Below are 12,242 nucleotides of genomic sequence, written 5' to 3' on the forward strand. Positions count from 1 at the left end.
CAGAAGCAAAAGAAACCATACTGCTCATGCTTTCCTGGCACTGAGGGAATATCAGTGGTATTCTAAATGAGAAACTATTTACTTTTTATTACTAATGATTTTTTAATAATTTCCACAATTTAAATTGTGGTTAGAATGCTACTGGTAGCTGAAAGCTGGCAACACGATTTAATATTTTTAACATATGATCTGGTGTTTGTTACAGTGCTTCAAAACTTTCAATGTCATTACCCATGTTCTAGCATTATCAATAATATTAAATTAAGCTAAATCTATGGCAAACTAGCTTCATATCACAATTTATTTTGAGTCCTTTTTGAATCCTAAATTGACCATTAGTTTATAGTTTTTCTTAACCACCCCTTTTTCTTTTATCTAATGTAAAACACCATTTTTTTCTCTTCTTTGTCATTTACGAGGATGTTTATTTTACTGTTTCTAACACTCAAGGGTCTTTCTTGTATTTCTTTGTATTCTGTTCGGTGGAGCAGAAAATCTGTCTCAGTTTCAATTTCTCTTTTGTTCCCAGAACTTCCCCCCCTCCTTCAGTGCTGAAGTGAAAAAATAATTTCCCCTCTTGCACCATACACAGGTTCAAAGTCCTGCTTTTCACCATGTTGCTCCAAACAGCAAACTTTCTAACTCACAAGGAAAAAGAACACCAAAGTTCTAACTTGGAAGTCTACAAGGGTCTGAGAACAATTGAAAATGAATTCCTACAACGGGGATTAGGCCTTAGCGGTTCATTGGACATTCTGAGAGGTGCGTGGAAGCCGGCTAGGGCGCCAACCTGCCAGCAGATGCATAGGTGGCCCAGCTCAGAAGTCAGGGGCCGTTGTCATGGAGAATGAAAGGCAAATGGAAGACATTAAAAGGCAAGTAGCAAACAATCCAGTAGGCTAAGCCAGGGATTTGGGAGCCTCCCAAGGTTCCTCCCTTCCTCATTCCCTGCATGAGTCATTTTTCCAGTCTGTCCACACCCATTCACCCTTCTTCTATGGGCCTCCACCCCACACTCCCATTCACCCTCAAGCTGCTGCCACAGGATCTTCTGAACTACAAGTCCAAATTCTACCTGTCCCGTTGCTGTGTAAACTCTTCAGTTCACCACGGTTTTCAGACTAAAGCTCAGGCTCCTTGGATTACAACAGACCTACTTATAGCTCATCTCCTGCCACTCCCCAACACTTACCCTTCCCTCACTTCTGACAGGAAAGCTGGCAGGTCCATTGTATCTGCCATGCTCTTTTTTCCATTTGACCAGACGCAAGTCCCTTTCCATCTTGTTAATTGCTATATACCTTTCAAGGCACCTGTTGAAAGTAACTCCTCCAGGAAGCCTTCCTTAACCCTCCCCAGTCCCCCTTTGGCTTGCCAACACCATTTTAGCATTTATCCCTCAGACAGAGGTAATTGGTTTATTTGTCTCTTCCCTAGTAGAAGTATTATCCTGGAGGGTAGGGACTGTGTTATCCATTCTTGTATCTCTGGCATAGTAGGCATTCGATGTAGTTGTTGAATCGAATGCTGGATTAGAAAAAAAGGAATTCCTCATAGCTACTAATTGGCAGATAGAGAATGCCCCTTCTTAGTCTCTGAGAAAGTGTCGGTATCCTTTTTAATTTTGCCACAACTGTGTGTGCACTTGGGTACTTTTCAATAATTAACACTGAGAAGTAGGGCCATTTAATTAATTAATTTGTTATGGAAGGGAGCAGTGCACAATATTAACTGTTTTGGGGATCTAGCCAAGGGCTAGAACTCAAGTCTGTTATTAATGCCTCTTATTCCTGAACTTTAGCACCTTTCACAATGTTTTCCCTTTTCCTCCTTAAGCCGGCCCCACCCTCTTTAATAGGACTTAACGAAGTTGTAGGATGAACATGGCACCATATCCACCATTTCATTCCACACTGTGTCCAAAACATGGAACCGATGTTTTAAATTAGAATCGTTATCGAACAAGTTATCAAACTTCCTTAAATTCAAAGGAAATTCTGCCCCCAACCCTCCAAAACATTATCATGTTAGTCTAGAATTCTTTCCATTCAAAGTGGAGCCGGCTTGCATCTTATAACACCCAATGAATTATGATTTGGGGCCGTGGTTTGTTTTGCTCCAGCAATAATATGACTTATTTGCCTTGGAATATTCCAGTATTTCAGAAAATGATATTTTATTTTCAGAGAAGGGTCTCTGCTTCCTATAAATCGTGTAATGCAGAGTTGGGAAGAAAGGGGATTTTACGTTCCAAATATTATTTACAAGCTCTAGTGGAAGCCGCAGTGGGAGTTTTTGTGCTTGCGTGACAGTCAGTTTTACTGAGGAACTGCAAAACTGTGGACACCCTGCTCCTTGAGGAAGAGACAGCCTGGCAGTCTTGCAGATCTCTTTCCCGCCTGTGAGCCATCCAGGTTCAAAAACTGTGTGGTGCATTTTAAGGCGGCAGCCCCATGAGCTCCTTACCGTTTTCTGCCGAGCTGATTCTCACCTTCAACCTAACCTTGCCGGCTTCCTTACAAAAAGCCCCATCCGCCGGCCTCTTTAAAAAAACGAACCTATGTGTCCGCCCGGCTGGTTGCAAGGAGCGGAAAGTAGTAGGGGTGCGTCCCATTTGCACTATGTAGCTCGGCTGTTATAATGTTGAACGTGTAAGATGGAAGATACCACCGGTCGGCTGCGGGGATGCACCTCGCCAGCGCCGGCTCCGGTTTCCTTGTGCCCTCGGCGCCGACCCGCGAGCGGCGACGACCACCCCCTGCGGACTTGGTTCGCTTGAGGGGCGCCAGGGCGGCCCGGGCGAGGGCGGGAGGGCGGCGGAAAGTTGCCGAGCGTTTTTTCGCCGCCGCGTGCGTCCGGGAGCTCGACGAGTCCGCCCCGGGCTTCCTGGTGGGGCTGGGCGGGCGGGGGAGGGGCCGCGCAGCAGCAGCGGAAACCAGACCTCGGCGATAAGAGGCTGCACAGCGACATGCAACAGTCTTTTCACTGCAGCTGAATGAGTTGTGGCGCTCACAATGCTCCCGTGACCGGGAACTGACAAGTTCAATTTTAAATCGCGGGCCTCTCGGAATCATGACTCCCACAATGCCTTGGGCACTCGGTCGGCAGTCGGGCTGCCTCTGAAAAAAATGTGAGAGGTAAGTTTCCATTTTCACAGTTTCCTTGCGCGGCTCCGCTGCTCTGCATTGTTTGTACTCTTTCGGGGCTGTACATGGCTGAAGGAGGAAGTGAGAGGAGGCTCCGGCCGGCTGCGTCTCGGAGCAGCCGGGGCTGGCTCGCCGCGGCGGGCGGCTTCCTATCGCGCACCATCTCCAGCTCGGGGGAGAGCGGGAGGTTGCCGCTGCAGCCCAGCTCCGGGCAGCCCTTCTCCGGGCGCTGCGGACCCTGTCAGAGCGCAGCCGGCGTCCAGTCTGGCAGTCTAGACAGAAAGAGAAAGAAGGACAGAGGGCGAGAAAGGAAGAGGGGGGGAAAGGAAAGAAACAGGTGCGTGGAAGTGTACTTACAACTTAATGACCTTCGTCGGGAGAAGATGCGAGTCCATCAGACGCGACCCGCGGTTTCTCCCGAGAGAGCCCGCATCCCTGTCCCCGGGGCTGCCATGCAGCCCGGTTTTCATCTGGGCCAAATATGTGCACGCAAAGGTTAATTCTTTGCCTGCTACCCATAAATTACGCATGACATGTTTAGCTGGGCTTCCTTATATGGAGAGTGCTGTATTTCAGTCCAGTTTGCCTTTTGCCAAGTTTACAGGGCGGAAGACGCCCTGCATGAGAGGGCTCCTCTTTTTTTCCCCCCCCCATCGTTTTGTAGTGCGTCACTCAAAAACTGTAAGAAAAGTAAGTATAGAGGCTCTCTGGGTGGAGCCGCAGTTGGTTGATTGAATTGCTTTCATGAAAGACTGAAAAGAATGAAAAGTAGTTAGTACTTGGGTTCTGGTTTTTAGACAAAAGCAGGACAAATATGTGCCCCCGTGCCCCCCGCCCCCCGCACTTTTTTTTTTTTTTTTAAACGGAGCCGGAATCTGTTATTGGTAGTAATGTGTCATGTGAGAATACTTTGATTCCAGAGCCTGTAACACGAGCAGGTATATGGTGGAGCTTATGCCTGCCCCTCTCACAGCACTTTACAACGACAGGGGTGTTGCTAGAAGAGTCATTGTGTTCCTAAGTCTCTCCCCGGCCCGGGGGGGGGGGGGGGAGATATATGGCTGCTGGGGTTTGGTGGTGTATTCCCGTGGAGGGGGCTTCCCTAGGATTAAGACGGAGTAAGAAGCTGCCAGAAAGGTTACTGCCACTGTCTTTACTTTGTGTGCCCACCAGCACAGGCACAGGCGATAGCAAACGGATGGTAAACTCTGCCGTACTCTGAGGAATTTCTTAAACAAATTAATACACCGAGAGAGAACTCATAATTAATGCCTTTGGATTTGCAGGCCCTCTGCAAGGCGCTTTGAAATACTACACCGGTGGACACGGTGTTCCTCCCTCCTGGGTCTGAACACAGTGTCTGTTTATACACAGAGGGTATTTCGGACCTAACTATTCTATACCCGCATAAGTGATCCACTCCACGTTATCTCTGTGGGCTCCTGAGAGCGTTGGTGTTTCTCCTTGTCCTGCTGTTGAGATAAAATATTATCACTAAGGCAGGTTAAAATGAAAGTTCAACGACTCTAAAATTCATCGGAAGAATATTTAGTTCAATACTTAGAATATGTCTTAGATGTAAACTTATAGCCAGAAACACTGAATAATGTTATTTTGTAGCCTGAGAAAGCACATTGTTGTCACTTGTATCTTTGCTTTCTTAAAGTTGGTGACAACTATAGCTGAAAACTGTTTTTTTTTTAAGGAAACCACAGTGTTCTGGTTTTCATTCGTTTGCATAGGGGTGATTTTTTTTTTTTTTTTTTTTTGATTACTGTGTTGGTAGGCCTTCTTTCAAAGTATAGACGTAGTTTTTAGTTTTATTTGTTTAATGGGGGGTTTCCTCAGGGAGAAGTGCAAAAGTTGCCTTTTGTGTTTTAGGGAACAGGTTGGGTCAGCACCAGAAAACCTGTTCATCCATCCGTCTATAATTACAGTGTCACTTAAGACATAATAATCAGGTTATATTATTACTAAGAGACTTAGAAAGGCTCACATGTGCCTAGTTTAATTTTTTTTCTCAGGTAACTAAGAACAAAAGTGTGATATTCTATGCAGCCATGCCAGTGGAGAATCCAGAGTGTTTTAGGGTTTAAAATATTATTGCTTGTGTTTACATTTCCACATTTGAAGCAAACTTAGACTCCAAGTTGAATTCATTAAATTTTGCTTCCAACATTCTGTTCTTCCTCTGGGCACAGAATTCCTATGAAATGAAGCACTGGGTTCTGTTCCAGATCAAGAAAAGAGTATCCCAAGGTTTCTCCTGGGGTTGGGGATGGTGGGGGGAGAGTAAAATCATTTTTCTCATTGAATAAGGGTGTGTTACTTTATCATTAAAATTTCCTATTTTCATCATAAGCAAAAAAACTGCCCTTGCATTTATCACTGCCGTGGTTCATTAGACCTGTATTTGATATATCTATTTATGGAAACTGAGAGAGAATAGCCTTGCTGCACCTTCTGGTTTTCTGCTTGGTGATGGAAGATGCACAGGTTAGAGAACATCCCAGATCTCGCTTGGAAGGAGCTAAAGAGAATAGGTCACTGGGGCTTCCTAGACTCTCAAGAAAAAGTCATCAGGGTGAGCAGTAGATATGAGGGTCAGAGGAGTGGAGCAAGGAAGTGAAATATATTCACTTAAATGTTTGGCTTAATATAAAATCCCAACAGCAATACTGATTATAGAGGATGTTACATAGGAAGATTTTGAAGTGGTGGCTTTTTAGGCCAGAAAGCTTCATATTTTTGGAAATCTAGAATGTGCCGTTCAGCGCAGCAGCCACTAGCCACATGTGGCTGTTGAGCATTTGAAATGTGGCTAGTTAAGTTTTACATTCTGGATTTGGAAAACTTTGTATGGAGGGAAGAATGTAAAACATCTGATTAATATTTTTATATGGGTTATATGTTGCAATGATAATATTTTGGATATATCGGTTTCAGTAGAATATACTGTTAGGTTAATTTCACCTGCTTCTTTTTCCTTGTTTAAAATATGACTACTAGAATGCCTAGGATAACAAATGTGGCTTGTATTGCATTTCCCTTGGGTAGTGTTGTTCTAGAATAAAGCAGGGAAGCAGCATTCTGAGAGAAAGCTGAAAGAGTTTGCTGGTTAAAATATAATAAAATTGAGTTTTATTTTTACAAGCTAAAGAAGTTTACTATACATAGAAATACCTTGTCTTTCTTATCCATTGTAACCAAAATTTGAGAAAACACACTACCTAACATCTATTTTTATTTCCTCAAAACTACTGTTTAGTTTAGAGATTTAATGGTGAGGTAGTAATAACAGAGAAAAGGCTTATAATTAGGGGATGAGTCTTAACACCTCTCAAAGGCCAGAATAGAGTATGATTGCTACTTAGGAGCATTTTAGAGACACTATAGTTATCATTGTCCTGAAGTTACCAAACATAAACGAGTCACTAAAATTTATTTTAAAATAGAGTTTTCGGTAAATAGCAATTATCCTTAAATGCTTAATATGTATTTTCCTATCCTATGACTTTCCTTCCTTAGAAAATAAAAACATCATGTAAATCCAGACAAACTCCTGACCACGTGTTAATCAAAGATTAATAAATTCAGAAGATTGAGATTTTCACTTGTAGGCTATAAGGCCTTGTTTTGAATGTTAAGAAAGGTAAAAATAGGTTTCTGTGGTAATATGGGCTTTGAAAGATTTCTATACACGGAGATAATTGTCTTTATAATTTGAACACATTCTTGAGAAAGCATCTGACTAGCAAACAAAGCACAATGGCATAGGTCCTGGAAACATTCCCCTCAGATATTTTCATAACTGAAGTACATTTTGCCATACGCAGTGTTACGCTGGAAAAAATGCAGTTCTTTTCTACCCATATAAAGTATGCTTACTTTTACTTCCTTCAAGGCTGCCAAAGATATAGGACAGGGTGGATATAGTGGGTTCTTTTTTGCAGGGAGGGCAGATTTTATAGAGAAACTTGGAAGAGTTGCCTCCTGGCTAGGTGCCATCTTGAATCTGTCTCCCCTTGTATGAGGTATAACTGCCATTAGTGTCGATGCATGTGTGTGATGTGGAGGGGAACACTGATCCCCATTAACTTTGTATATAATTTCTGATGAGTCATGGAACATATCCTCTAATGGTTGGAGAATTATTGATTGCAAAGCAGAGAATTCAAGAAGAGCTATTGACATATGGCATTGAGTGTCTCTAGACATATTTTATATTTTTAGATGAGTTGGGGAAATTGATTTTTATGTGGTGTTTTTCATATTATAAAGATGTATGTTTATGTAAACATTATAGGTATATCCTTAAAAAAGCACTTAGCAAATACATGGTTACAGTTTTTCACATATTATTAATAGGTTTTAATGACCCTAGTACATTTCTTACAGATAATTATTTACATTTTCCAAGAGGCATCTTAATACATGTGTCTGTGACATCCATAAAAGTGAAGAATCTTTAAAGCATTTCTGTTACAGTATTAAACATTATGTATTTGGCACTTTCCCCACGGTTTTTAAGATCTTACTCAGGTTTCTGTGATTATCCTTTGTTAAAACAGTTCAGGATATATTAATCTTTGTGATGGAATATAACCATATTTTATAGAGTGAAGAATTCCTTTTCCACTGAGATCAATGCTTTTAAAAAGGTGAAGAGGTTTCTGAAATAACTGTTATGCTTCCAGTAGTGTATATGCTCCAAAGGAAAAACTATCATCTCTTTGGAAATTGTTCTAAGAAATTGAGAGTTATATCTTTTATATACTCAAAGAGGTGAATAAGAATTGATAAGGCAATACTCCTCTGAAATGTGGACACAATATTTATGTGAGTGTTTGTGTGAAGGCTGAGTGTTCCCAAGACAAGGCTAATTTATTCAAATAATCTGGCTGTTAAATAATGCCATATTATTAAAAGGAACTGTGCTAAATATCATATAATCTAAAGGCTGTTGCCTATGCAAATATCAACCATGGTCCCTCCAGCTGATATTTCTTCCTCCAAAGGATTTTTAAGAGAAACTTATATTTAAAACTGGGTTTTCTTTATATTTTGAATTTTAAAACAGTTTGGGAGCTATTAACTAAGCATGAGCTTGTTTTAAAGAGCTAACAAGATCCGAGGATCATGGGAACAAGTTTAATCATATGAAATAAACATGGCATTGCTGAGATATTCTATTTTGTAATGTTGATTTAAGTGAATACATATTGGGGCAAAATAGTAAGCTAGGCTCAGTGATATTTACCAAACTTAATCAAAATATACTGGTCTTCAAAGAAGTGGCAGTCTGGTAGCAGAAGTAAGAGTTTTGAAAATAACTGTAAAGTAGAAAGTGGTATTTCATAAACAGTGGCTTGGTAACATGGTTTGGAAGTACAGATAAGGAAACATAAGTCTTAACGTAGCTCTGACCAATACATGTAATAAAGAAAACAGTCTTAATGCATAAATAATGGAAAACCAAAGCTATTCTTTATTTTTCAACCATGCAAAAATAGTGTTGTTAAGCCAGCATTCATTATATCTATTTAGTGACTATTTACATATTTTTCATACATTTATATTTAACATTCAGACACAGGATTTTTGTATGTGTTCTTTTTCATTTCTTTAGTTCATTTCTCTAGTAGAAATATATAGATTTCCAGATGTCCTGTACTAGAATATAGATAGCTTTTGCCCTCCGTTTTACTGTTGAATACCATAAAATATCACCTTTTGAAGTCAACAAATCGTTACTATTGTGTCAGAAGACCAGAGTGGGTAATGAAGTTGAACAGTGGATGCAGAGAATTTGCCAAAGACTAGATTGAAAGCAAACTGACAATTATAATGAGGTTGTTTGCTAAAAATATATATATTTAAGTTAAGAAGTAGAAGTAATACTAAAATATATTTAAAAAGCAGTGATTTCATTTTGGGAAAAGAAATGTATCAATGAGGGAACTATATATTGGCAGGAGATTTTAATCAGAAACAGCCAGAGTATCAAATTTAACATGACATTGAGTAAAAGAAAAGTGGAATAATAAAAGCAGAAGGTATAGACACAGGGAATAGTGTCCCACTTATGAATACAATTTTGTGGGCTTTCAAAAATAATATTTTAAGTACATAGTTGGTGGAAGATGTAGTCACATTGTCTGTACTTTTCTGTATTTACGTTCCTATCCTACTAACATCTGTCTACAGTGATTGTGACTGAATAGACTCTTCCAGAAAATGCCAGAAAGTATGGTAACAATAATATATGCAGTGGGAGTGTGAGGAAATATAAACAGTGAGACTTTACAGTTTAATAGTCAAAACACATCATAAGCATGTTAAATAGCAGGATTGCCAAAATAAGGCATTACGCAGTTCATATTTAGAACATCGTTAAAGATATTTTCTGAACTTGATGTAGTATTAGAACTTACAGACCATTCAGAGCCTATTGCATGCGAAATTTGTACTCATGTATTTAGCAACCATTTACCAGCATTGTTGATGATAGTGGTAGTGACACTTTCACATTTTACTTATTTCTGTCTTCTCCGATTATAAGGAAGAACTACCTTTACCATGACCTTTTAGCACTCTATGTGGATGGATAGTTCTTATCCCAGTGGAAACATAGTCTGGGCCAGGGTGGTGGTAGTCAAGTTAGGTGACAGAAAGAAGGAAAGGAAGGCATAGGGCTTGCTGTGTGGGGAAAAGTTGGTAGGAAAAGCTCTGAGTCATTGGCTGAACTTGCAACTCTATTCCCAAGCCAAAGGCCCCCTCACTGATATTTCTATTTACTAAGTCTTAGTTTCAAAAAAGCTGTATTATGAAAAGACACATCACTTCCTTTAAAGAGTTTCTAAATTTGTTTTGAAAATCCAATGTTTGTTGCAGTGTAAGTAGAACAACAAAAAGCAGACCTCAGTGGGGGCTAATTTTTGAAAAGTAGAACATTCAGCAAATGTAAGAGGTGATATCAGTTTTATTATTATCATTTTAAAATGATTGTGTCTGTATATGTTCGTTACATTTTTGTCTGTATCTTGAATGGAGAGACTATTGGGGTTTTGGCACAGACAAGCTTCACAATGTGTAGACTTTATTTTATATACCAGATCTGACCAGGTATGTGGCCTGGGGAAAACCATTTACTCTTTCCAATCCCTGTGTTCTATATCTGTGAAATGATAAACATATAAATAACTATTAATAATAGAAATTCCAAGGGCACCTGGGTGGCACAGTTGGTTAAACATCTGACTCTTAGTTTTCAGCTTAGGTCATAATCTCAGGGTTCTGGGATCAAGCCCCAGAGTGGGGCTCCCTCTCCCTCTGCCCCCCCTGCTTGTGCTCTCTCTCTCTCTCTCTGAACTACATAAATAAATCTTTAAAAAAAATAGAAGTTCTACTTACTATATATTTTTTTAATAAAATATCTCATTTAATCTTTTTTTTTTTACAGCTGTAAAGTAGGCCTTATGACCTTTATATTTTCAAGACTAAGTAGCATGACTAGAAATCTCTCTATCATTTGTAGAATTATGAGGCTTGTTGTTTGCCTTTGTTCCAAATCCACGTTTTTAACCAATTTTTTTTTCTCACCTCCAATGATAAAGAGTAGTAATGAGGATAAGAACTATAATGAAGATTATTAACATTTTGGACTTTTTCAATATGCTAGGGTAGGGTTTATGAATTAATTCATGGATTCCTGAGAACAACACTGTGAGATGGGTACTATTAGTATATTAGCTTCATAGATGGGAAAATGAGGCACCAACAAGTTAATTGTCCAAAATTACCTAAGTAACAAGAAACACAAGAAGGAGTTGAATCAGGGTAGTCCAGTTCTAGAACCCATGCTTGTACATGAAAGAATAAAAACAGATTAAAAAATACTTGTGTTAGATGCATAGAGGAGATTGAGACCATAAACATTTGTAATTCTATCAGAGTCACACTTTTACAGCATTTAGAAATAAGAGGATAGAGAGAAAAGACATGGGGGGAGATAGGCAGCATGTGGGATAGGAAGAAGGGAGGAATCAGGTGGGAGAGGAGATTGGTACGGGGGGGGGGCATTGAGGAGCAGGTGGTATAGGTTTGATACACAATGGGGAGCATGAGACATATGGTTAGGCCTGTAATCTTACAGGCATGTATTTCAGTGACAATTTATAGAGGAAGGATAGGACACATATAGGATGAAGTAGAGATTGTAGGAAAAAGATGAGGGGAATGCCAGGAAATGAAAAGGAAGACCTATATGCTGGGGGAAAAGTGACTGGGACCCCCCCATGGGGTCTACAGGATGTATGTAGCAACTGTTTAAATGTGGATCTGAAAGGCAATGGGAGGTAGTAAAAATGATTTTTAAAATACAGTAATTTTTTAAACTTTTCATCAAAAATTTCTTATGTAAAAGTTTTAATCTTTAATGTTAATTCTGTTTATTACATTGCTACTTGTGCACTCTTTTAGGATAAGGAACTATGGAGCGCCTAGGTGGCCCAGTCAGCTAAATGTCTGTCTTTGGCTCAGGTCATGATCCCAGGGTCCTGGGATCAAGTCCTGCATCGGGCTCCCTGCTCGGTGTGGAATCTGCTTCTTCCTCTACCCTTCCCATCTACCTTCCCCCTGCTCATTTTCTCTCTCTCTCTCTCTCTCTCTCTTTCTCTGTCTCACCTTCTCTCTCTCTCAAATAAATAAATAAATAATAAAATCTTTAAAAAGGATAAAGAACTATATTTTAAAATGTCACTAAGAGAAAAATACTTAAAATTGTGTTTTATCAGGAACTATAACTCGATTGAGTAGAAGACGCATGTTAAATTCTTAAAATATTTCGTTTCTGTGTCTAGCTCTTTTAAATAAAGCACAGGATCTGATGAACTGTAGAACGTCACCAGATTCTTCATCCCAAACTGGTAATTCTGAAGTAAGCATAATTTCGTCTTCAGGGGCATATTGTTATTTGCTGGGAAATGCTTTCATGTTGGCCAGGCGGTTCTGGTCTCTTATTAAAGGAACAGCGGTGTCACCTGTCCTCTGTGATAAACCAGGTGGCACACAGATACATGATAAAGCAAGTTTGCA

The 12,242-nt window shown here is 39.9% G+C and overlaps 2 protein-coding genes across 2 annotated transcripts in view; one reads left to right on the plus strand and one right to left on the minus strand.

Moving 5' to 3' along the window:
• Nucleotides 1-413: 413 nt before the first annotated feature.
• LOC308342055 (uncharacterized protein) lies at nt 414-3,676 on the minus strand (the record flags this gene model as incomplete). Its single annotated transcript, XM_080802248.1, has 2 exons — nt 414-3,384; nt 3,504-3,676. The coding sequence occupies 2 exons, from the start codon at nt 3,674-3,676 to the stop codon at nt 2,559-2,561; spliced, it is 999 nt and encodes a 332-aa protein (XP_080658374.1). The 3' UTR covers nt 414-2,558.
• MBNL1 (muscleblind like splicing regulator 1) overlaps nt 2,938-12,242 on the plus strand; it is a 175,314-nt gene continuing 166,009 nt past the window's right edge. The window contains exon 1 of the mRNA XM_080798679.1: nt 2,938-3,137. The gene's annotated coding sequence lies outside the window, so the exon portion shown is untranslated. The remainder of the gene's footprint in view (nt 3,138-12,242) is intronic.

Source organism: Martes martes, assembly GCF_963455335.1.
Source record: "Martes martes genome assembly, chromosome: 1".
Classification (NCBI taxonomy): Eukaryota; Metazoa; Chordata; class Mammalia; order Carnivora; family Mustelidae; genus Martes; species Martes martes.